Raw genomic sequence first — 23,337 nt, 5'->3', positions numbered from 1 at the left:
TGGGGAGGACAGTTCAGGTGAGGTTCAGTGAGACAGTGCCAAATGATGGGACAGTATGTGGGTTGCACTGGTGTAAGGACATGCTAGGAAACATATAGAAATGTCCTCGCATGATAATGATGTAAGATTATTCATGATTCTCATCACTGCTCTCTCCAGGCACTGATGTTGCTCCACTCCTATCGCCCAAACCGCAGCAGACAGGTCGTCCTCAGCGGGGGGCACCTGCCGTCCCGCTCCGCGCTGCAGTGGCTGTGAGAGCGGGTGATGAGCGCACAGCTGGAGAGAGAGGCAGACCTGTAGCACCTGAGCGGACTTTAAACATTACAACATCGCACGCACGGCGGCCGCAACACGCGCATTGCTTTCCGTCCCGGGTGATCCAGAGATGATGCCCCGTGTGCCGCGCGGCGGCAGGACAACGCGCGGGACCACGGGCACCTTTCTGTCGGCATGTCTGCTCTCCGCTTGTCAAGCCCTCCGGAGCTGCGGGGAGGTCCAGTGCGGCGACGGCCAGCAGTGCTGTCCGCCCATCGTCACCGGGAACGGCAGCGCCAGCTCCACGGTGCGCTGCTGCAAGCTCCCCATCCACATTTTCTTCGACAACGTAGGCTGGTTTACGCGGAAGCTGTCGGGCATCCTGATCCTGTTGCTGCTCTTTGCCATGGGCTACTTCATCCAGCGGATCATCTGCCCGCGGCCCCGCCGGCATCCGCACCATGACCGCAGCGAGGAGCCCTCCCTCTTTCACGGGCACGCATCGGCGTCCCAGGACTCCCTGCTGGACCGGTACCCGGAGTGCAGCCTCGGGGATTTCGCCTCCCCGAACCTGCCAGCCTACGACGAGGTGAAATATTTGCCCACGTATGAGGAAAGCATGCAGGAGATGCACAGAGACCGGTCCGATGATAACTTGCTGTCGGAAAGCGAGAGGGGCGGTCAGGGCAGGGTGAGAGCGGCGGGACCGAGAGCCGGAGACCAGAGACGGGATGTCCTGGAGGTGTCAGGACCGCAACACAGCCCAAGGACATCTCGGAACTCTGTCTGAGGGGAAACAGAGACTGAGCAAAGCTGCAGAGACAATACAGCATTCTTCTTTTAATATCTTCAGGGTAATTATCTTGCAGATATAAACTCACTTGCAATTATAATCCTGAATGTTAAGAATAAAGGAAGGAGGCTGAGAAAATGTACGTGTTTTGTGAGATTATAGGGGATTACTCGCCTTTTGTATGCAAATGACCGCTTGGGTTAAAGCAAAGGAGATTATAAAATAAGCGAAGGCGGCTGAAATTGACGCTCTTTGTGATAGGGACAGCTAATTTGGCTCCGGTACAATCGCATTAAGTTCCACTTCAGCACCTCAATTTCCAGTGGCACCGTGAAACCGTTTTTCTTCTGTCAAATTCCCGTCCTTTCTTATAATGTTAATGCTAAATATTCTGCTGGACCCGTAAGACCTCCCTTTCTTTTTTGTGTTCTTGATTGAATTTGCATACAAAAGGAAGAATATTCAGATTTCTTTTTTTTTCTCAGTAACCTGAAATGTGCGCTGAAAGGGAGAGAAGGGAGGAATAACAATATTTTAATACTTTCTGAGGCACAAGGTTTTATCAGCCAGCTTTAGAGCCACTTAATTTATAGCTTATCAGCATGAAAGCAGTGTTCTCTCAAACTGACTCAAATACATACATGCAGACACACACACACACACACACACAAACACACACACACACACACACACACACACACACACACACACACACACACACATACACACACACACTTTACTGGGGGGCTGACAGAGGAGCGTTTTATCAGTGACCTGAGCCATGTCTGATATGCCTGCTGTAAGTGTGCAGTTTTTCAAAGATGCTCTGATCCTGGGAGCCTTGCTGCCCCGAGGCTCCATGTATCAGTGTCTCCCAGGTTTTGAATTCAGGAGAAAAAAAAAAAAAAAAAAAACAATGGCAGAGATTACAGCTGGCATACTGATGGGGTGTAAGCTGCCAAGACACAAAGTTGTATTTTGATGATAGCATGTCAGGCAAGATCACAACTGCTGCCCCAACGCTGCACAGCTCAGACCAAGCAAAAGAACGGACAAAGGCACATCTAACAGAGAAGAGGGGTGAGACAGAGACAAGAGGCAGAGTTGTTTTTGTTCTGGCAGAGTGGTTTTAAGATGCAGACTGAAAAACCCTTCAGATCTACATGTAGGGTGACCGTAAGTGTGGAACCGTCCCCTGCTAATTTGCATTTCTGACAAATGAGACAAGAAGTGTCTTTTTTTGCTGCTGCAATCCGAATACTAAGCTGACACACACATCTGGGCACATCTGCCATTAAGCGTCCATTAAAATGCCTCATTATGATATGAAATTAAGCTCATTTGCCATAGACACTTACTGAACGAGTGTCAGTCAGTCACACTTGCAGTATGCTTGCTCAAGCTCAGATTTGAAGAAATGTGATTGGTCAAAATGACAGCGAATCTCCATCTGGGCTGCAAGGAATGATTCATTTCATTATCAAAAAACCTGCCAAGTGATATCATGATTGACTGATTCATGGCTGATCTATAAAATGTCATGGAGTAGTGAATAGGTTGTAGGTTCCCAGAGCGCAAGATGATGCTTGTTGTGTCAAATTGCTTGTTTTGTCTGACCAACAGTCCAAAACACAATGATATTTAATTTACCGTCATAGAAAAGCCACAGTTATTCGCATTGGAGAGGCTGGAACCTGTCAATTATCAACATAGAGGCCAGCTAATCCTTTCAGCTCAAACATCCATTACATCAAACAAATCTCTCTACCCATGGCAAGCAAATAAATTAACTTATTCAGCTGTTAGAATGGGAAAGTGTTGTTAGCATCTAAAATGTGCATTTATTTACGTGTCCATTCTTTAATGCTTCTTTAATTGTGCATAAGCAGGGATAAAGCACCCAGTGACCCTCAACTCATTAGATCAACTCCACTGGTTTATGTGAGGCTCCAGGGTGGTTTTGTGCCATCAGAAAGACCAATGTATACTCGTTAGGACGGTGTAATAAAAGCATTCTTATTCACCACAATAAGTGACACTTCAGTTTCTGTCAAATGTTTAGCTATTAAAATATGGATGGAGAAGGTACTGATAGAGCATCTGTATCCGCAAACCTAGACTTTACAATTAGAGACCTCAAGCTCCTCTAATGCCCCCTACAGAAAAAGTCTGAGTGTGATTGCGGTGGCTTGTGTAATCCAATACAGCCAGACCATGATGGCAGAGCCACTATAGTGAACACTGATGGCTTTCCTTTCCACAGGGAAAACTGTGGGTGGATGGAGTTTGCACTTAAAAGCATTAAAATCCACACTTAAAAGCCACTGATGGGGAGAGGAGATGGGGTGAGACCCCCAAGATGTACAGTAGCAGTCAAAGGCTTGGACACACCTTCTCATGCAGTGGCTTTTCTTTATTTTCTACATTGTAGATGAACAGTGAAGACATCAAAACTATGAAATAAGACGTGGAATTCTGTGGTAGATTATTCAAAGTAGCCACTGTTTGCCTTCATGACACTGATGGCACTCTCTCACCAAGCTTTAAGGTGGTCACCTGGAATGGTTTTCAGTTCACAGGTGTACCATTAACCAAAGTTAATGAGTGAAATTTCTTGTGTTCTTAATGCATTTGAGGCCATTCGCTCTGTTGTGCAGAGGTGGCATAGCTGGCAGGAAGTGAAAAGGAATGACAGTCCATCGTTACTTAAAGACATTAAGGTCAGTCAAAATTTCAATAACTTTGAATGTCTCCTCAAGTGCAGTCACAAAAACCATCAACCGCTATGGTGAAAGATGCCAGATTAGAACCCACATAAATGAGTTCAAGTAGCAGCAACATCTCAACATTTACGTTTCGCAGGAGCCTGCTTGAATCAGGCCTTCGAGGTCGAATTGCTAAAAAGAAACCATAACTGAGGGAGACCAACAAGAACAAGAATGAACTGCTTGTGTCAAGAAATGCAAAGAATGGACATCAGACCAATGCAAATCTGTGCTGAGGTTTTTGGTTCCAATCAGTGATGTCTTTGTGAGAGGCAGGCATCTGTATGTGGAGCACGGAGGAGGTGTGATGGTGTAGGGGATGCTTTGCTGATGACTGTTGCCAATTTATTAAAAATTCAAGACAAACTGAACTCCTATGGCTGCATAAGGGCTAGTCAGTCAAGAACGAGAGTGATGGAGGGCTGCATCAGATGACCTGGTCTCCACAATCACCTGACCTAAACCCAGAGGAGAAGGTCTGGGATGAGCTGGACCGCAGAGTGAAGGAAAAGCAGCGAACAAGTGCTCAGCATACATGCAAACTCCTTCAAGACCGAAAAGCATTCCAGGGGACTCCCTCCTGACGCTGACATCAGGTCAAAAGGTGGCTGATTTGAAGAATGTAAAATATATTTTGCTTTTGTTTGAAACATAATTCCATATGTATTATTCCACAGTTTTCATGTCCTCAGTATTGCTCTACAATGTAGAAAAGAACATAAATAAATACAAATCATTGACTAGGAAAGTGTGTCCAAACTTTTGAATGGCAATGCATGAAGACATGTATGAGTGCTACTCATACCATAAGAGGGGCGAATGTCGCATTTCATCTTCTCCTTCACGGCCATTGAAGTTCACTGTGAACCGGCTCCCATATCGAGCCGTAACAGCGGGTTCGAGAGCAGCAGCACGAGCAGTCTTCCGCATCTCCCAGCATGAAATTTTAATCAGATCATGTAAAGGTGGGACATCCCTCTGCAAGGGAAGATGACAGCATTTCTCCTCAAATGCACATATTACAAATCCAGACAAATACAGAGACACAGACAGAAAAAGCAGACTCGCACACAGATGAACACAGGGACGAACACACAGCGCACACACACACACAGAAAATGGATTTGGTGTAAGCAACAGCAGAACCTGCGCCAATGATCCAGTAACTCTGTTGCTCACTGGACCAAAGAACAGATCAACTATAAAGGTCAAATCAATGAGCGTTATCCTTCTTGTAAATTCTACATTAAATCCAGGAAGTGTATTTTTTGGGGGGGCTGTATTGTTTGGCTATCAATCGAATATAAGAAATCTTCACTAAATATGGGACTGCAGCTCTGTGGTTTAATAAAAGTGAAGAATCTATTAGGTATTTTGTGCTGTGTACTTTAAAAAAATGAAAAACTGAGTGAGATTAAAAGTCTAAAGATTGGCAGTCTAAACATGACTTTTCCAATCTACAGATGAGGAGAATCACCAAAAAAATCCTCACATTACAAAGACTGTGTGCAGCGTGCTTTGTAGTTTGAGAGGAAGTACGCAATTCATTTTAGTTGTGTTTTTCACTGTGTGCGGCCGCTCTCGGTGGTAATGCATGTGAAACCCAACCCCTTACTGATAAGTCTTTTCATAGGTTAATGCTGTTGGATCTGGATGACTCTGGTTTATCACACAGTGAGTAGGCTTGGAAATAAAGCAGATGGAGGGAGTAAAATAAGAGAGAGACAGTGAGTTAGAGAGAGAAACAGGGTAGAAGTGGCTAAAGGTGCAGGGTGCTGGGGGGGGGGGGAGCAACAGCAAGAGAGAATGAACCCACTGATAGATTTTCACACATCTACCGTCTTCTCTGATGTTTCAGCATCGGCAGTTTTTCAGGGACTGGGCCGATCACTTTTTACCGACTCTGTCCACATCATCGTGATATGGTCTAGCAGTTGTTTTTTTTGGAGAGCCCTGAGACAGATCTTCTCTCTCATTCGTCCCTCCTGGGCCACTAGAGGAGATGGATAGGCTATAATGGTCCACTGATGCACTGGCCTTCTGCCAACCAGGGGGTGGAGCTGCATGGCAAGCGGTTGGTTTCACACCTCAGCAGAAAAGGAAATACAAGAATAACTCAAAGAGAAGCACATACTGTAGATATATTGGACTTTAAAACACACATATGCACCTAGAAATACTCTCTGGGTGCATGTACAAAGCTGAAAAGACATCTTAAAGACACTCTATGATCTTTGGAAAGAACCAGTGATGCATGAAGACATTAAAGGAACACGATAAAAAGAGGATATTCTGGCTGAATATATACAGCATTTCAATCTGTTTTATTACCTGACATTGTTTTTTTAGTGTTTACAGAAGGCAAAGTTTTGACTATATGAGCTATAAAAATATCTATAGGTATAAAATACAAAGTCAAACATCACTGACAAGAAAACAAAGCAATGCATTTATGCATTTTGACAAATGGAAAAAGGCAACAATCAACTTTGAACTTGACACACTGAAATCAATGAGAGGCTGAGAAATACAGATACTCTTCAAATCATCCACCCGCAGTAACAGAATGACACATACAATGTTTTACATTACACAGCACATGAAACAAGACCGTTAAAGTCAAAGTCAAGTGTCATATTCTTCATGGTCTACTGAAAGACTACACATCTTCAAATGTTCCCTTTTGTTTTTACTTGAAGTTAAAGTACTTGGACCTAATGGTGGACATTGTACCTCAAGTACAGAACATTTTTTATTACTGTGAGGCCGAGCCAAACCGCCTCATATTCACCAAATGTCAAAAACACATGGGAATCACAATTTCTGCAAAGCCGATGTTTTAGAGAAAGGTCCGCTGAGCGTTAACGTCGCGAGGCCACGCTGCTCCTCACAGTGGCATTAGCAGCCTTTTCTCTTTCTTTGGACAACTCCATCTCTATCTTCGCCTGGATTTTCTCCCAGTCCACCTCCACCTGGTAGAGACGGACAAAGATGACATGAAATGCGAGTAGATGAGATACTGCGTTTTGCTTTGATCAGTATGGGATTGATAGAGCGAAGCAGCTAAATTAGTCAAAGCGCTGATCACACTGGATGCCTGAAAACTGTGGTGCATGTTAATGCTTTCTCCTGATCACACTGAGGGACTGTTTGCAGCGAGAGGTGTCCATGAAATAATCCTGTTGGACAGCAACAACTTCAATGGCTGTTGTCGGTTTAGTTCTATGGGCTCTTCCGATTGGACAGCGGAGAAAAAGCAGAAGTGACATCAAGTCTTCATCATCTCAGATTTAAACTTTTTTTTTTTGAACTGGAGGCATGCAGAGTGTAGAAGCAGAGCACAAAAAGCTGATAACCCATGGGAAACAATTACAAAAACACCCCCCCAAGTGCTAAAAAGTTGTCCAGCGTGATCGCTGCCCAAATCAATGAATGCAGTGCATCAGATGGGCTGCCCTGACCCACCCCGTCAGCGTACTGCAGGAATATCTTGATGTTCTCCTTCCTGCCAAATTTCTGTAGGAACTTCTGCCTGTAGGCCAGCACGGTGTCCACATGGGTCTTGTGTTTGACTGCCAGCTCCAGAGCCCTGGATGCAAAATGACAAGATGAAGACAAGACATCCATCTTGTACGGAAAAACATGCTTCACCATAACTCTCACTTGAAGCTCATTTTAGACTTTCCCCCAAAAATACCCCTTACGAGGCTGAGAAAAAGCTTCCTAAACATCTTTTACTGCCCCTCTCCTTCCAGCTCCTCCTTCACACACACATTTAGACAAACAATGAGTTGTACCTCTCCCAGTTGAAAAGGTCAATGTTGATTTGTATGGCTTGGTAGATGAGACCACCTTGTAAGAGAGTGGCCTCGGCCTCCTGGACCTGACCGCTGAACAGCAGCATGTGGGCCAAAGACGACTCCTTAGACGGCTGCTCCTTTATGAAGTTGATGTACCGCACCCTCGGTAGCTGAAAGGGGAGAGGGAGCGGATGTGCAGAGAGAGAGAAAAAGATTGGGAACGAGATAACTTATACTTGGTCTCTTTAACGTACTTATTCTATCAAAATCACTGGTGTTGGAAGACCTGGCTGAAAATCGACTGAACTGGCCATTAACTAATGCTCTTACTTCTCCAATGGCAGCATAGGCCATCTCCGCTGTGGTCAGCTCCCTGTTTGCCATAGCCATACCAGCAAGACATGCCCACAAAGACTGGTCCTGTAGATAGATGGAGCAGAGGCTGTGAGCATTTTTAAATGACAATATCTGACACAATGACCTGGAGAACAGCTTTTGAATAAGTTTCCCCATTTTCCATGTTATACCTTTTCACATACACAGATAAATATCATCTGAGTACATGTAACTTTTACTTAACCTTGTCCCAAATGTATTATTTCATATATAAAGTCAGCAAACAGTGATTAAGAATACAACAAAGCATGATGGGGTGTGCGTATGTGCACAGGGACAGGATATGATGGTGTCTTTATAGCCTCACGCACATCCTGCTCATATCCTGACAGGCCTCATGGTTGTCATGCTACAAGCCAGTAAGAAAACACGCGCGATGCATGCAAACACAAACCTAGACATTTGCTGTATGCAACATCAATGAATGTCAACAAATGTGTCACCACTTTATTCTGTGCAGCTGCATTCATTAAAGCAAAGCCTTAACCACCAATTGCCCATAAGTTGAGCAAACTTCACACTGCAGTCACCACTCTGTAATTCCCCCTTTAATCAGTGTCCATCACAGAGACAAACCGCTCTAATCGGAAACCACTCATGGAAACAACAAATGACACTGTCAGCCACTGGCCGAGGTCATAAGCTTGATACAAACACTAGACTACCTATCACAGCTTCGGGCGAAATCTTCCTTTGGTGTGCCTGTATCATCGTCATGCTTTATGTTGTGTACAGTATGCCTGTTTGTGTGTTTGGCTCTAAACTGATACCTGCATCAACTCCTATCAGGTGAAGGCTTACCGACAACAAGGACTGTGATTCTGGGAAACGCCGCGCTGCCACCAAACTCTTACCAGAAATAGAGGGGGGAGGGATCGAGGAAAAGGCTTTTAAAACCAGTGCCTCTCTCTCCGTCTTTGCCTCTGTCTCTCTCTCCGTTTTGTCCCACCCTCGTCTTGCTACTAGCCGTCCATTTCTCCAGGGTTGTGGTTATTGCATCATCGCCCGAGCAAAGACACAGTCTAACACTGCATTCAATGTGTGTGTGTGTGTGTGTGTGTGTGTGCGCGCATGTGGAGAGTTTACACATGCATATAGCGCAGTGTGTATTTATGAGTGAGGTCTACGGGGGCTAAATCCGGTAAATGGTGTCACCAGGCTAATTGAAGGCTAATTAAAGCCTGCTGGTCTGCTCCCATAAACCTGTCTACTACCTTCTCATTTCAGAGTCTGTCTCGCTCTCTTTCAAACATACAGTACATGCGTGCATGCGACACACGCCACAGGAACCTGGACTGTGCCACAGCCCTAGACTGCGGGATATGTCACACTATGTTGAGGTCAATTACATAAATACAAATTCAAAATAGAACAAATGCTGTTTTGTTTTAGTATGTAACATGTAAAGATATACTTCAAATGGGTAAACAAGCACCGAGACCAGACGTCACAGCAGGTACAGCCAAGTTCACATTTCCACGAGATACGTGAGTATCTTACCTTGGCGAAGCGGCAGAGGCGCAGCGCATCCTTCCAGCGTCCAGAGGTGCTGTATTCATGCAGGAGTGCTGGGTAGGGAGGCACACTGCTGTACACCAATGAACCGTCTCCCTGGCGTAACGTCACCTTGGTGCCAACATAGCTCAGAATGTGGGGTGTGCGGCTGAACTCACTTTGTAGGGGACAAATACACACACACACAAACACATGTAACCACATCCTCACAGTCATGTTGTCCCTGAAAAGCCAGCTTGGAACAATCTGAGTGTTCCCGTTTTGAATGCTCATGTGGGAAAAAAGACTAACTGTTCACTAACATATGAGGCGATGCAATATGTTATAGCTAAGTCACAATGTAATATGTTAACATGCACATGATGATGGACTGTGCTAATTAAGAACACAACAATCGACTTATTGACCATACAGTTTTTTTCCAGTTATGTGCACGTGTGTGTGCCAAAATGTCTAATACAAAGGGTAATTTGTGGCAGCCCACCACATGTACAATTTTGCTGAATTGATGAAATAACATACTGACAGTGCTGCTTTTGTAACTTTCACTGTACTCGGTCCAATTTGCCGTCCATCACAGATATCCTAAAAACCCAGATGAAGTTGTAAGAGTGGAGCCTTTGTATTTGTTTATTTATTAGCTCTTGCCACTTGGTATCTGGTGCTCCCCATTTGCAAATTGCATATAAACAAACTTTTACTGATTCCCATGATACAATCTGCCCGCTGGAACATCAAAATAGTAAAAGCAAAAAAAAAAAGCAAAAAAAAAAGTAAAAAAAAAGTAGCAACAGTAATTAAGGTTGTGTTGACATAAGCAGCCTTCAACGGCAAAACTTAATCCTATTAAGAGCAAATGTATGATGTCTGAAAAAAGTATGATTCAGCAGAAGAAGTGTAAAAACTAAGAGTGAGCCAGAAACCACTTGGAGAGTCAAAAAATATAGAAAAGTACGGTGTGTGCAATATGAGCATAAATAAAAACAAGACTAAATGTTCAGATTAGCAGAGACACGCAAAAGTAGTCCAGAATGGCCTGTACAGATTGTGCAGGCACTCTGCTTTAGCACCTCCTGTACTGGCTGAAGCTGAGGACTTTTGGGCAGGAAGCATTGTACAGTCTGACAGCTGCTGGCAAAGAAGAGTGCCTAAAGCGCTATGTGCTGTACCGTGGGGAATGAGCTGGAAGGTGCAAAAAAAAAAAAAAAAACTGCTTCTATCTCTCTTCTGAGCTTGTATTTTACATCTTATCCTACTTCAATTCCATGACTGTTTTAAACTCACATGAAAAAAAAGCTGACGTTAAAGTGTGAGAAAAGGACTGTACATGTCTACCTGGCATCCTTTATGTGCAGCGTTTTTGGCAGCAGGTTCTTGTCAGTGAAGACAGCACTCGGGTAGTACCACACTGTCAGCTGGTTGTCCTGGACTCCACACAGGATGTTAGCAGCATCATTCCATGCCATGCTGTGAACCATGCTCCCTATACAACAAAACACACATGCAACAATCACATTAGCCCAGTGTTAACTACAATTGTGTATTAAATCACAGAGAGTCACTAAACATCTTGCCAAGTGTGTCCTCGCCTTCCCATCTCACCAATTTTGCAGATTTTGGGCCCTCGCCCGAGATGACGCATGGAGGCCAAGTAAAGGTCGCGGTTCTTGTCTATCAGAGCAATCTTTCTTTCGGTGGACGGGCCACACTGGTCCAGAGCTACCTCCACCACCTCCAGCTACACATGAATAATGACACACACACAAGCGCGAAGGTAAGAGGGAACAGAGGAGTGAGTGATGGAGGGACGACAAAAGATCAGGGAAAGAAAGGAAATGGGGGAGAGCAGTTTGTATCGTGACCCAACAGCCTTTCTGCCAAGTGTGTGTATGTATATGAGAGAGAGAGAGATAGAGAGACATTGAGTGGGTATATGTGTGTCTGAACCTGTGTGTGAGTGAGTGAATGTGTGTATGTTTTTGGCCAAGGCCAGCTGGCTTCGTTGCAGTGTCTTGGAGCTATGGAGTACTGGCAGACAAAGCCATGCTGACAAACAGTGAGTACTGCTACCTCAACTTATTTTCCTTCTCTTCTAATTCTTTCCTTCTTTTTGTCTCTTTCTCTGCTAGTTTAACTCCAAAGCCATTCCCCCATTCTGTTCCTGTGTCTTCAGTCATTTTTTTTTTATATATATTTAGATAAAACCTGGCCTGTTGAATCATCAGGGCCAACAATTAGCCACAACCTTTAGCTAAAGCTAGCCAGCATCCTCACCGGTTGATTCATATAGATGTGGAATAGATTGCGAGATGTGGAAAACAAGCAGCAGCATCAATCTTACAGTGCAGTCTGGGTCTGGCTAGCTCAAGTATTACTCTATAGTGCAATATTTTAGGGAAAAATGTTTTTAACATAGCCCTGTTTGGATGCCGGCTATAACAAAATGTGCTTGCACAGGACACACAGGGGTGAGATATATACTTTATTGTTACCATTTTGAAACAATTTGTTTTATTTCTTGTTTCCAAAGAAAAAAAGTAATCTCACACCACGTCTCCCCCTGTGCCTGTCCTGAGCAGAGCTATATCCCACCAAATAATGTAGTCAGCAAAAAGCATGCTGACCCCTGGGTGACATGTTAATATTGCTTGTAGATGACGGTGCTGACCTTCGAGGGACAGGACAGAACCACAAGGTCTAATTTAAAAGAAGTTACCATATTAGCTATGCAGTATGACCCACATTACCGGATCATGACTATGCCACCAAGCTTCCAGCACCACCTATTTTGCAAGGACATACAAATCAATTTCACTGGTGTAACCAGGTGTTACTACTATCCTAAAGTATCAAGAGCTCTCATGCTAACTTACCAGTTCCATGATGCTGGTTATTACTATTATTATTATTCACATTCTTGACAAATGATCACTAAACCAGTCGATTTTTGCTTTGTTAGTCTGGAATCTGATTTATAAACTTAAAACACACCCAACTATGCGATATCCATGAGTTATCTATGAGTCCACGTCACAGATAACTGGCCTGTGGGTAATAGTTCAACTAACCAAAGGAATCTCCGCTGTGCACTGTGTTATTGGATGAAGAAATACTATATTAATACACATTGTGAATGGCCATACTCCTTCCTCTGTTATGACATCACATTGACATCAACACATAATAAAACACAAAGGCTTCTGATCAGTCACTGTGACTGCTAAAACAGCAACAGGACTAGCTGATCCCAGCGCTGTGCAGGAGAACTGAATTAATCAGCGCCGCTTTGCAAATACCACTCAATGTTTGTCATACTGCTGCAGAAGAAAGTCTCTCATCTTCTTCCTGCTCTGTCAGTCCTTCACGCTGTACATTCTATTAGAAAACTAGTCAGATATTTGCTAAAATGTAGGTGCATGGTGATCACAAGCTGCAGATGTCAATTTACGCAAGCTGACACGTCCCCACTTCCAGTGTAGACAGGAAGTTAAATGACAAAGCAACAGGGTTGGAGAACTTTCTTTTTGCAGAAAAGCATCAATATGAGGGCAAAGGATGACCCACCTTGTGAGTTAAAGGCTTCCCATCGCCAAGGGCTTTCCCGGTCAAGGCGTCAAAGAGAAGGATGACTGGTGAGGGGAGAAAAGAACACAGTAAAAACACAGTCCATTCTATTCATATAATTATCATGGTGATAGAGATACCCTCACCTTTTTCGTCACTCTTGTCGCGGATGGCAATGGTGTCATTACTAAGCGAGACACCCTGGGCATTTAGGATGTCGGCTCTCATACCAGGAAACTTTGGGGAAGATATCAATCGACCCTCGTAGGAGAACGTATACAACCCTGCTCCATCCACGAGCAGAAAATGCCTGGGTGGGGGAGACGAGAGCATGCAGTGGATGAGAGCGGAGTAAGTGTACTGTATATATATATATATATACATAGCATGGAGAGGGGAGGGGAGCGAGGAGGGAGATGAGATGAAATGTTCAACAGTAAAAGAATGAACAGTTGAGTTAATCAACTGACACAAGCGGGTCTATTAAACATGTAATGTGCATTAACAAAGCATCAACTAACTCAGCAAGACTCGTCAAGCTCAACTGTGATTTCAGAAGGGCCGGTAATCTGTTTAGCTCTATGCTGACTGTCAGGGCCATCGCATTGGAGTATTGCACAAGAGCTATTCCATATTAATCTAATTTCCCCCAGTGATTTCACTCTCAGCCTTATTGTATGACAGGGCTGGCTAATCTAGACCACAGTCCCTATGTGTGTGTGTGTGTATGTGCGTGCTTGGTTGGCTGCTTGATGAGTGGTCAGTGCGGAGTAATGAAGCATTAGAGAAGCTGATAGACGATCCAACAGCCTGTTCTCTCCACGCTGCTCCTGGAATAGAGAGACTCACTTCTCTGCTTGCAAGATGAGGCTCACTGTTCCCTCCTTCAGGTCAAAGATGAGGGGAGTGTTCCAGTTTCTTGAGCTGGCGTGAATAAACATCACAAACACACAGTGAAACTTGCGAAAAACCCAGACATCCAGTAACAAAAGTGCAACATCTGACGTTTAAATGCAGAGGTGAGAAGACTTTGGAAACAGGAACACAAAGGCAAAGACTTATGAAGGACCACAAACTAATGGAAATATTAATGAAAGGAGGGGAGATAAATCAACAAATAAAGCATGGAGAGTGCGTTTTTTCACCAGGACTCCTTAATTCATCCAGACTTATCTAGCTACAATACACAGCATGGAAGCCCTATTTCAATGGGATCACATTTTACTCGATATATGTAACAGATGAGCATGTGATGCACAAAATCCTGATGTATGAGGGAAATTCTTAAATCATATGATGAGAACTTTCTAAGCAGCGTGAAAAAGGGGGAAAAAAGCAAAGGAGGGGTGGGCTACTCACTTGTAAACGTAGCACTGGAGAGAAGTGGCGACCACAAGGTGACCATATGCCAGAGAGGCTTTGATGACTCGATCTCTGAACTCCAGTACGTCCACTGCGTCGTTCATCACGTTCCTCACCTGAGAAAAAAGTGGAGGAGTTAGATGAAAAAAAAAAGAAGGGATGAATGAAGTTCTTACAAATTATTAAACAGGTATAAACTTTATACTACTGAGGTAACACTTTACATTTAAATGCACAAACAACAAAGGGAGACACTGGCTTCACTTACACAGTAGTGAACACACTCACATACACATTCAAGTGTATTTATTCTGAATATACACAGGAAACAGTCTACAGTATGTCCAAGTATACGTAGGGCAACTGTGGTCAGAGAAAGCAGTTTTGACTGTTTTAAGTGTGTGCGTGCAGCGGTTGCTACTCATTTTTTCACCTGCATAGATAAATACTTCCCTCCAGCTCTCTCTGTGAATGAATGAAAAGGCCTTTTCCAGCACCAGGTGAAAGGTGGGGTTATTTTTACAGCTTTACAAATCTTCCTCCTCTGCTCCCTCCAGCAAGCCAAATTTACATGCAACACAACCAGGAATAAAAAACATTTGACCGCAAGGTGGTAAATTTAGCTGGCTGATTCACAAACCACTGGCAGATGTGCACTTTTAAAAAGGACTGCAAGGAGGAGAGGGGGAGGAGGGAGACAGAAAAGCGCCTGCAAGGCTGAAAATAAACGGCTGATGACCCAACTTTGTTTGGCTTACACAAACTGCACTTGGTAAAGATGTCGATGGTAAATGAATGCACGTGTGTGTTGGGACACATGCATGTGCGTGACCTTGTTTCTGTAGGTGTGCGTGTGTACCCCTGACTGAAAGTATAAAATTGTGTGTGTGTGTGTACATTTGGGTGTGTTAACCGCGTGTAAACGCTACCTTGTGGTTAGAATGAGTTTAAACAGTCGAGAATGGTGGAGCGAGAGAGGCAGCTAGACAGGCTGGTCATTGTCATTGCAGGGCTGCACACTGGCACACTGGGAGGGTCCGACTTTAATATATGGCCAAAACTAGTCAAGGCCTGGGAAACGTTTGCTTCTCTACATAGCATATTCACTCACCCCTTTACAGTCTGCCTACGGCATAGCAGTACTTTTCAATTCTTCTTGTTATGCTGACATAACTGAGCTTTTTCTGTTGATGTTTACTTGGTGAAAACCTATTAATTTCCCTCATAGACATGCCGATTCATGTGTAAAACTATAGCTCTTATAACAGACCAGGAATCAAGATGCTCGATTCTTTTGCATATGCATATAACTGCACCATTTGTTTAGGTGAGATTCCATATTTCCCTTGACGTCATTGCCTTGTATTATATCCCTCCTTTGTCACTTCCCTAGACAAGATTAAATAGACTTTCTTTAAGGTTGAAAAGGAGCAGAAACATAAACAAGATGTATGTGTGGCTCTCATCCTACCTGCATGGTTCTCCTCTTGCTAAGGGTGATCACAAAGTTCTTCCACTCCCAGTGCTGCTCCACCACATGGGCAAAGATGACATGCCCGTTTCCGCAGGCCCCAGCCAGCTGGGTGCCGTCTGCAGACCAAGCCAAGCTGAACACGCTGCCTGTGTTGGGCTTCTCCAATGCATAAGACCACTGCAGGGACGGGGGGGGGCAAGGGGAGAGAGAGCGAGAGAACAATATGGTTAATGGCTTCAGATATTTATCTACAGTCTTAAACAATTACCTTAAGGGATGGCTTAGGAACTAGAAACAATGAGAAGTTTAGAGAAGAGCAGCGGTGAGAGTCAAGAGTCATGTATGAGTGAGTGCGCACATATGAGTGTGTGTGTGTGTGTGTGTGTGTGCGCATATAATGTAAACTCTGCTAGAAAGACAGGGGCCCAGTCAGTCAGTCAGTCAGTCATTGAGCTGTGATGAACTGTGAGACACTGAAGTAGCGCTCGGCCCTGCCAAGTCCAGCACTCGCGCTCGTAAACATACACTCTGCTATCCTCATCTATTACTTACACGGGGGGCAGGGGTACAGGGAGGAAAAGGGAGGGTTTATATACGAGCCCCCAAACTGAAGCCAAAAGCTGATTAACAAGACCTCTCCCTTCTTTTTATGAGAAAGGGATTGAAAAGATAGAGCTTTGAGGGGACTAAGAGACACAAAGCAACAGAGTCAGTGATGGCGAAAGACACAACTGAAAGATATCTAAGGCAAGAATACCTCTCTCATCTCTCCCAGTTTCCCTCAGGTATCCTTTTTCTCTCTGTAATCCCTTTATTTTTTCCCTTGTTTCCAGTATTTTTTCCTTCTTCCACTTCTATCTTTCCACACCCCTGTCCCTCATGTCTTCTGTGGAGTACTACTACTACAACAACAACAACAACAAAAACATTCTTCTGTGTTGATTCAACACGAATCACTTGAGACCGTCTGGACCCACCGACAGCTAATGTTTTCTGATTTGTTATTTTCCAGGTCGCTCACTCATTAGCCCTGGCAGCAACAGAGTAAAGTACACCAAATAAGTGTCCGTCTCCTAGAAATATAAGTTGTTGCTGCCTGCTGCGCACACCTGGAATCTTTCTGTTGTAACTACCGCTGACTTGCTGACACAATACACCCCCTACCTTCCATCACCACTGCGAACCTTCCTCATCCCCCAGTGGCCCTGCCTGACCTCCCCCTTGCCTTGGGCGCAAAGTGGCTGCCTGATCTGAGTTGGGCTGGAGGTTTCTCAGCTGTGATGTTCCACACAAATACGTGCATTCACGCTGTAAACAAGACAAGCGTGGTGCAGCGGGCCGAGCGCTGCGGTGACGTTTGGAGAAAAGGCCTCAGTGTGTTCGCTGCCTCACACACAGGCAGCTGCGGGATGTGAGGTGTGGCGTGAGGTAACAGTCGGGAGGCTGCGGGTTACAGGCCCGGTGGATTTCTCTCCCTCTCCTGGTCTGTCAGCCTCATGCACACACTGCTCAGGTAGTTTTGGTCAGCGCCTTGTCAGCAGTTTATGTCATATCAGGACCCAAAATAGTTGCAGATAAAAACAAGACCTGTACAGCCAAGTGGACAAGAGATAGTTTGCTAAACTGAAATTAACTGCTTTTTGACTTCTTCTCCCTTTCATTTATGCAGCTCCACGCTTCCTTACTGATACATCACGTGACAGGAATTAGCCTTTCTTTATATACATACTTTCTTTATACATAAATTTGCAAACCTGAGTCTATCCGCGTGCTCATGCATGTGCTTGCATGATCTCCACAGCCAAGAAGCCTGCCTGGCCCAGCGTTTACAATAATGAGATCTCATCCATTCGTCAGCTAACATCTTGAGATGGCCCGCTCTGTGTTAAAGCACCCAAGGGGGAAAAGGAGAGGAGAAGGATGGAGGAGAGAGGGATGGATAGATGGTGGGTCAGAGATGCAGCTGAATGTATACACCAGACTGTAATGAAGCAGGACATATGATATCAGCCTGAGGAGCACTGCTGGATCCATGCTTACCTAATGCTTTTAGCACATTGAGCCATTTGACTCCTTCTAGAGCCAGCCGGCAAGCCAGCAAGTGAGATGTGTGTGTGGGAAGGGGGGGTTGTCTTTGTGTGTGTGCAGAACTTGTGCACATACCTGTGTGTATGTGGTCTGTCCTTGTGAGAGTGAGAGAAACTATAGATGAGATGAAGAAAGTGTAAATACTACAATTGTGACAACTGGAAGAAAACACCACATCAGACGAATTCATGTTTGTGTAGACAGGGGGGAATGAATGTGGGTTCACTCCGCCCCCCATGAGTGTCCAATGTCTGTTTTGAAGGTGTGTGTGTGCATGTGTGTAAAAGAGGTGAAAATCCTCAGGCTTGTCACAGTTGTCAGTCAGTGTCTGACTATGAGACACAGGGGGATTTCCTATAGCTGTCCCGAGCCGGACGGACTAGGCCAACAGAGGAGAAACCTGGGACATGAAACCCTTTTCCAGAGCAGCGCCCGGTCAAAACCGCAGCATCTCTCCCTTCTTGGTCTACCTTTCATTCATTTACTCCCTCTCTTCTTACGGGCGAAGAGTTTAGATGTTCTGACAGCAGGCTGCCTGACAAGAAAGTGGTCAGGAGAAAACTGCATCAGGAAGCTCGTCCATAAAAAGGAGAATTTAAGACCAACTGACTTGTGGTATGTCCACACGAGGACTGATACAGTGACACAAGAGAAGACGACTAACATCTCTTCCTCCTCTGCGTCCTGTTATAGTTGGTAAACAACAAAATTGTGCATTACAGACATCATCTTGTAGGTGTTGGACAGGCACAGCCCAGGTATTTTGTTTGGTCTCAGCAATGACAACACCTGTGTTGTGTGATCTGCATCTATAATGAGCACTTGCTGCTGCCTCGCATCTGACAGTGTCTGAGCAGATGTATTTCATCATTATGGAAATGGTGTTTCTTCCTGTTTATTCCTTTCCAACATAACAAAGCCAGACTGGTGTTTTCAGATTTTAAAAAGGAAGAAAGAGGTGGTGGGGGTGGACAGGAGGGACAGGAGAGATGAAGGAGATGGGGAAAGGGGAAATCAGCAAGAAAGTGGCAGTAGATTTGGCGACTGGTTTCATTGAAGCCAAAAGGTTTGGAACTGTACTGGATACTGTGAACTCTACTTGATTCAAGGTTAGCACAGAGAGAGCAAGAAGAAGAAAAGGCACTAAGACATGCCAAAAGAGTGAATAAAGGCCAAAATGAGATTTAGGAGGGGCAAGTAGAATGTGGAAAGTGGGTCTGGGCCTTCATCTACTGTAGCAGGAGTCCACTCTCTGGTCACTGAACCCTGTCTGTCCATAATGGGCAGCTTTGTGGCCAGAGAGAAGGTGGCAGACATGACGTGTAGTTCTCAGCTGAGCTCTGGGGGAGAGACGGGGAGGCCCCTTAAACTTACAATGAGCTTATACACGCAGACTACGTATGCATGTACATACAGCAGCAATGCATGGCTGTGCATGTAAGCCTACACACACGCTATGCAATCCAGACAGACACATACATGCCCACACTTGTGCTTGTGTCAAAGACATGGCAGGAGACCAAGGCCAGTACACCTGCAATGATCACTGCGAGCACCAAGCAAAACACCCACACACGCATCCTGTACGCGTTGACATGTGTGTGTTAATGTGACTCAGACACTCAGACGTTAGTCGCATGTCCATGGCAAACCCTGGTGTGCTGAACTGGTCAAACTGGCCCTGTGGGATGTTGTAGTATCCCCACAATAATTTGATAACGCTGCTCTACGATTCACCATCCTTCACCCTAGTTTGCAGGTGGTGTTACTATCTGGGTTTGTTTTTGCTTCAGACCTATGATGCGATGATCCACAGACCATTGCTTACAGCATGCAGCCTACCATAGGCACACATGGACATGCTGACAGTCTAGCAGACAACAGCAACTTGGAACACACACCCATATGCATGCACGCACCTAAAAAACACAGCCAATCTATGAATGCTCAGCCTGGTGAGAGCCTCTTTAAGGAGTGTACTTGCCCTCTCCCTCCTCCATTCCTCCTCCTCACCCTCTGCGTTTCTCGACATATGTTTACCATTAAGACTGGCAGGTGTTGTGGGCCTGCCCCTTCTCTCTATTGTTGCCCTGCAGCCACAGCCAGCATGGGGAGGCCTGCGAAAAGGCTATGTTAGCTCAAAGGCAAGGACGTTCTTACCCCTCAAAATTATAACCCAAGCCTGTTTCACAAGGCACCAAATCTCCACTATGTGCTCCTGTCCATGTAGGTATAGGTATTACTAACTCTGCTTCTTTTCAGTTGTTTCTTTCATTTCTTTTAACATCACCCCACAATCAAAGTGATATTCCACCCATCTATTTAGCTCAAAATACTTGTTCCCTCTATGCTTGAAAGGTGGCTGTTGAAAGTTTAAAGTTTTTCCTTTCCAAAGAATAGCAGCTGCATTCAGCCTGAATTATGGTACTCAGTGACAACTTTTCATGGCAGACAGAAAGTACCAGCAAATTGAAGTATCAAGTTTGTAACTTTCACAGTGAGTGATTTCCAGTTCTCACAAGCAACTTCATTCGCCAGCGACAAAATGGAAGCTGTGTATTTAGACTTGTTTGAGCCAAAATATGAGTGTTTGGAACATAAATAGCAAATCTGTGATTTGAAAAGTTTCTATGGACATTCTGATACTTTGTCTAGTACCATGAATATCCACAGTAACTGACATGATGCAGACCACAGATGATCTATGTATGTATGCCCTTCCTTTGACATCCGCCCTTAAAGCCAACAGGGTGTGAGCACTGAATACATGAAGTATAGATTTTTAGTGGAGCATAACGTGAACTCTGTCAAACACCCTTATTTTAACTTGCTCTGGAGAAGGTTACATGCAGGACTTGCCTGGTCTATGCAACACTGAGCATGCTCAGAATAAACAAAAGCTATCTTGAAAACAGAGCACTAACAAAAGAGAGAAGCACACAGACTGAGAGGGTAGCAGGGAAAAGGAGAAAATGAAAGTTTGTATCAGTGCCATTAGTTTACTCCCCTACCCCCATCTGCACTACCTGAAACAGTGCTCTGGTCTTCATGGCCTGGGCTGAAGGGAGTGGGGTGGGTGGGGGTGGAGCTCGGGCCAGGGAAAGGGTTAATGACATATGTCTGGACTAATGGCTCCCAGTGGAGCTATCTGCTGATTCAGCCCCATTACTCCACAAGCATTAAATATGTCTGCCCTGACTGCTCTCTGCTCCCCCCAGCCCTAGTGCAAGTCAACAACACGCTAATCAGAAGGGGGGCATGAGATTTCCAGACTCTCTATGCTTTTCTGGGCCTTCATCTTTGACACTCCTGTCACACCGGAGCAAGCACCTAGGGAAAACTTCCAACAGCCATTAGTGTTAATGGGTCATCCTGAGTCCGTGACCCTGCTAAAAACCTGCATTTTATGCGGCTTCAACACTGCTGGGCCTTAGTCGAACCTTTTGAATGCTGTGCAGCCTTTTTTCCCTTTTTTGCATGTTGTTTCATTCAGATTAAACCTGGCATTTCTGCACAGTTACAGGTAAAGATCAGGCTGTGCTATTAGTATTATACTATTTGTAGAATTACATTCATTACAACCTTAGGATATGCAGTGCACATACAAAACTGTATAGAGCATGTATGGCGGAAATGATACGGCACAAATACTGACATTGATATGTTTCACCAAATTTCGCTCATCTCAACTATAACAGTGTTTTAACATGGTTGTCAGGTATAAGTTGGTACATGACATTACAGTATAAACTATATACTATGATGTCTCCCATCTGTATCTCCACTGCAAAAACAACATTGTGTCATCCACTTTTAATGACATGGTAACATGACAGTGGCCCAGTATGTGCCTGTGATTGGTCAAAAGTGAGGCTAGTCAGATCCCATGAATGCTATGGAGAGAGTTCGCTCAACAAAAGAGAATAAATAAACTTAGAAAACTCTGCCTGTATGATGAATGACCCCTTGCTTCCAAAGATAAAAGCTGCATATATCTCATAAAATTATAAAACTTTATGTTATAATGTATACTGCAGACCAAGTAATGAAATTAAATAATTCTCCAGTATCATTCAGCCCTCTTGGCCATCTGTATGCAACTGTTCTATCTGCCTGTGTTCAGTCACAGCACTTTTGTACATGAAATTATAATTTTACTCAAAGTGGTACAAGTATTGCTTTTAATATAGTATATTTAACAGGTATTACCACCAAAATCCCAGAACTGTTTGAGCCCATAACACTGTGTACACTTTGTACACTGGTGGAAGGAGGACTACCTTCTCTATTAGTTTATCACTGTGCTAGTGGGAGCTAGTGGGAGCCAACCTAGTCCAGGGTTAACAGTCTTACATAAATCAGAACAGATGGCAGACTCTCTGCAAAGCCAGCTGGCTTCAGTTTGCCTGTGTGTCTGTGTGCAGGACAGGACCTGGCAGTGCAGGTACAGACTGTAACTCCCTGCACATAATAAACACAACACACATGTCTGAGCGCAATGGACACTACACATATACCGGCTAGTATCTAGCCATAAACAGACATTGGGTGTGCATGTATGCAAATGCTGCCACAAATCGTCTCTTCCAAACAAAACCAACTCCCAATTCTGTAAAATGAAAAAGTGTTTGAGACTAAAACTAAAAACAAGACATTTGCTTTGAGGGAAGGAGGAGGTGGTTTTAGACAAGGGTTCATCACTCTCTCTGCAGATTAGGAGGCCTTGTAAATGTCAGCGTGCACTGACCCCTCCATGGGGGATGGGGTGATGATTAGGATAAGGACAAGCTGGGCCTATGTCCAGGGCAGGTTAGACCCATGCATGGCTGAGAATTGACTTCTAGGATAGACTACATTATCCAAATTACCACACCAAACTGCTACTATTGATGTCCTATACTGTGACCGACAATTCTACATTTCTTTGGAAGTAATCTGTTTATGCACCGATGCTGCCAAAAGGATACTTTTCAACCATGTGCACGTAAACATGCAGTACTTGAAAATAAATCACTTTTCATGGAAGACTGCTATGGTAAATTATCAAGATGTTCTTTGGGAGGAAAATGTGGAGCATCTAATGTGCTGTGCTTTATAATAAAGCTTAACCTGCTGTATCAAATTACATACTATCAAAGCGAATGAGGACTCAGGCCTGTAAAAGAGCTGCTTTCAAATGTTCCATGACACAGCATAATTTAAGCTTCTATGATCACACACAAACAGCAGAAAAAGCTGCCCTTTAAGGAATTTGTAAGGTTGCACTTGCAAGAATTTCAGAAATTCAACCAATCACTGTATTTTTTGTTAAAGTTTGCTGGG

At 44.3% G+C, this 23,337-nt stretch overlaps 2 protein-coding genes across 4 annotated transcripts in view; one reads left to right on the top strand and one right to left on the bottom strand.

Moving 5' to 3' along the window:
• The first annotated feature begins 231 nt into the window (after positions 1-231).
• LOC139336683 (uncharacterized membrane protein C3orf80) lies at positions 232-1,189 on the top strand. Its single transcript, XM_070970860.1, has one exon. It carries the CDS (start codon positions 389-391, stop codon positions 1,046-1,048), a length of 660 nt encoding a protein of 219 aa, XP_070826961.1. The 5' UTR covers positions 232-388; the 3' UTR covers positions 1,049-1,189.
• A 4,748-nt stretch (positions 1,190-5,937) lies between these two features.
• ift80 (intraflagellar transport 80 homolog (Chlamydomonas)) overlaps positions 5,938-23,337 on the bottom strand; it is a 34,800-nt gene continuing 17,400 nt past the window's right edge. For all 3 annotated transcript variants that reach the window (XM_070970405.1, XM_070970406.1, XM_070970407.1), the window contains exons 9-20: positions 15,925-16,104; positions 14,451-14,569; positions 13,941-14,015; positions 13,238-13,401; positions 13,092-13,156; positions 11,130-11,265; positions 10,863-11,010; positions 9,513-9,684; positions 7,947-8,036; positions 7,614-7,786; positions 7,282-7,405; positions 5,938-6,788 (exon numbers count right to left, since the gene is read on the bottom strand). In XM_070970405.1, the coding sequence (XP_070826506.1) occupies positions 6,678-6,788; positions 7,282-7,405; positions 7,614-7,786; positions 7,947-8,036; positions 9,513-9,684; positions 10,863-11,010; positions 11,130-11,265; positions 13,092-13,156; positions 13,238-13,401; positions 13,941-14,015; positions 14,451-14,569; positions 15,925-16,104 (1,557 nt within the window). In that variant the 3' untranslated portion in view covers positions 5,938-6,677. The remainder of the gene's footprint in view (positions 6,789-7,281; positions 7,406-7,613; positions 7,787-7,946; positions 8,037-9,512; positions 9,685-10,862; positions 11,011-11,129; positions 11,266-13,091; positions 13,157-13,237; positions 13,402-13,940; positions 14,016-14,450; positions 14,570-15,924; positions 16,105-23,337) is intronic.

Source organism: Chaetodon trifascialis, chromosome 9 (genome assembly GCF_039877785.1).
Source record: "Chaetodon trifascialis isolate fChaTrf1 chromosome 9, fChaTrf1.hap1, whole genome shotgun sequence".
In the NCBI taxonomy this organism is placed as follows: domain Eukaryota; kingdom Metazoa; phylum Chordata; class Actinopteri; order Chaetodontiformes; family Chaetodontidae; genus Chaetodon; species Chaetodon trifascialis.
The sequence above is the reverse complement of the archived record's forward strand: the minus strand, read 5'-3'. Positions and strand labels throughout refer to the sequence as shown.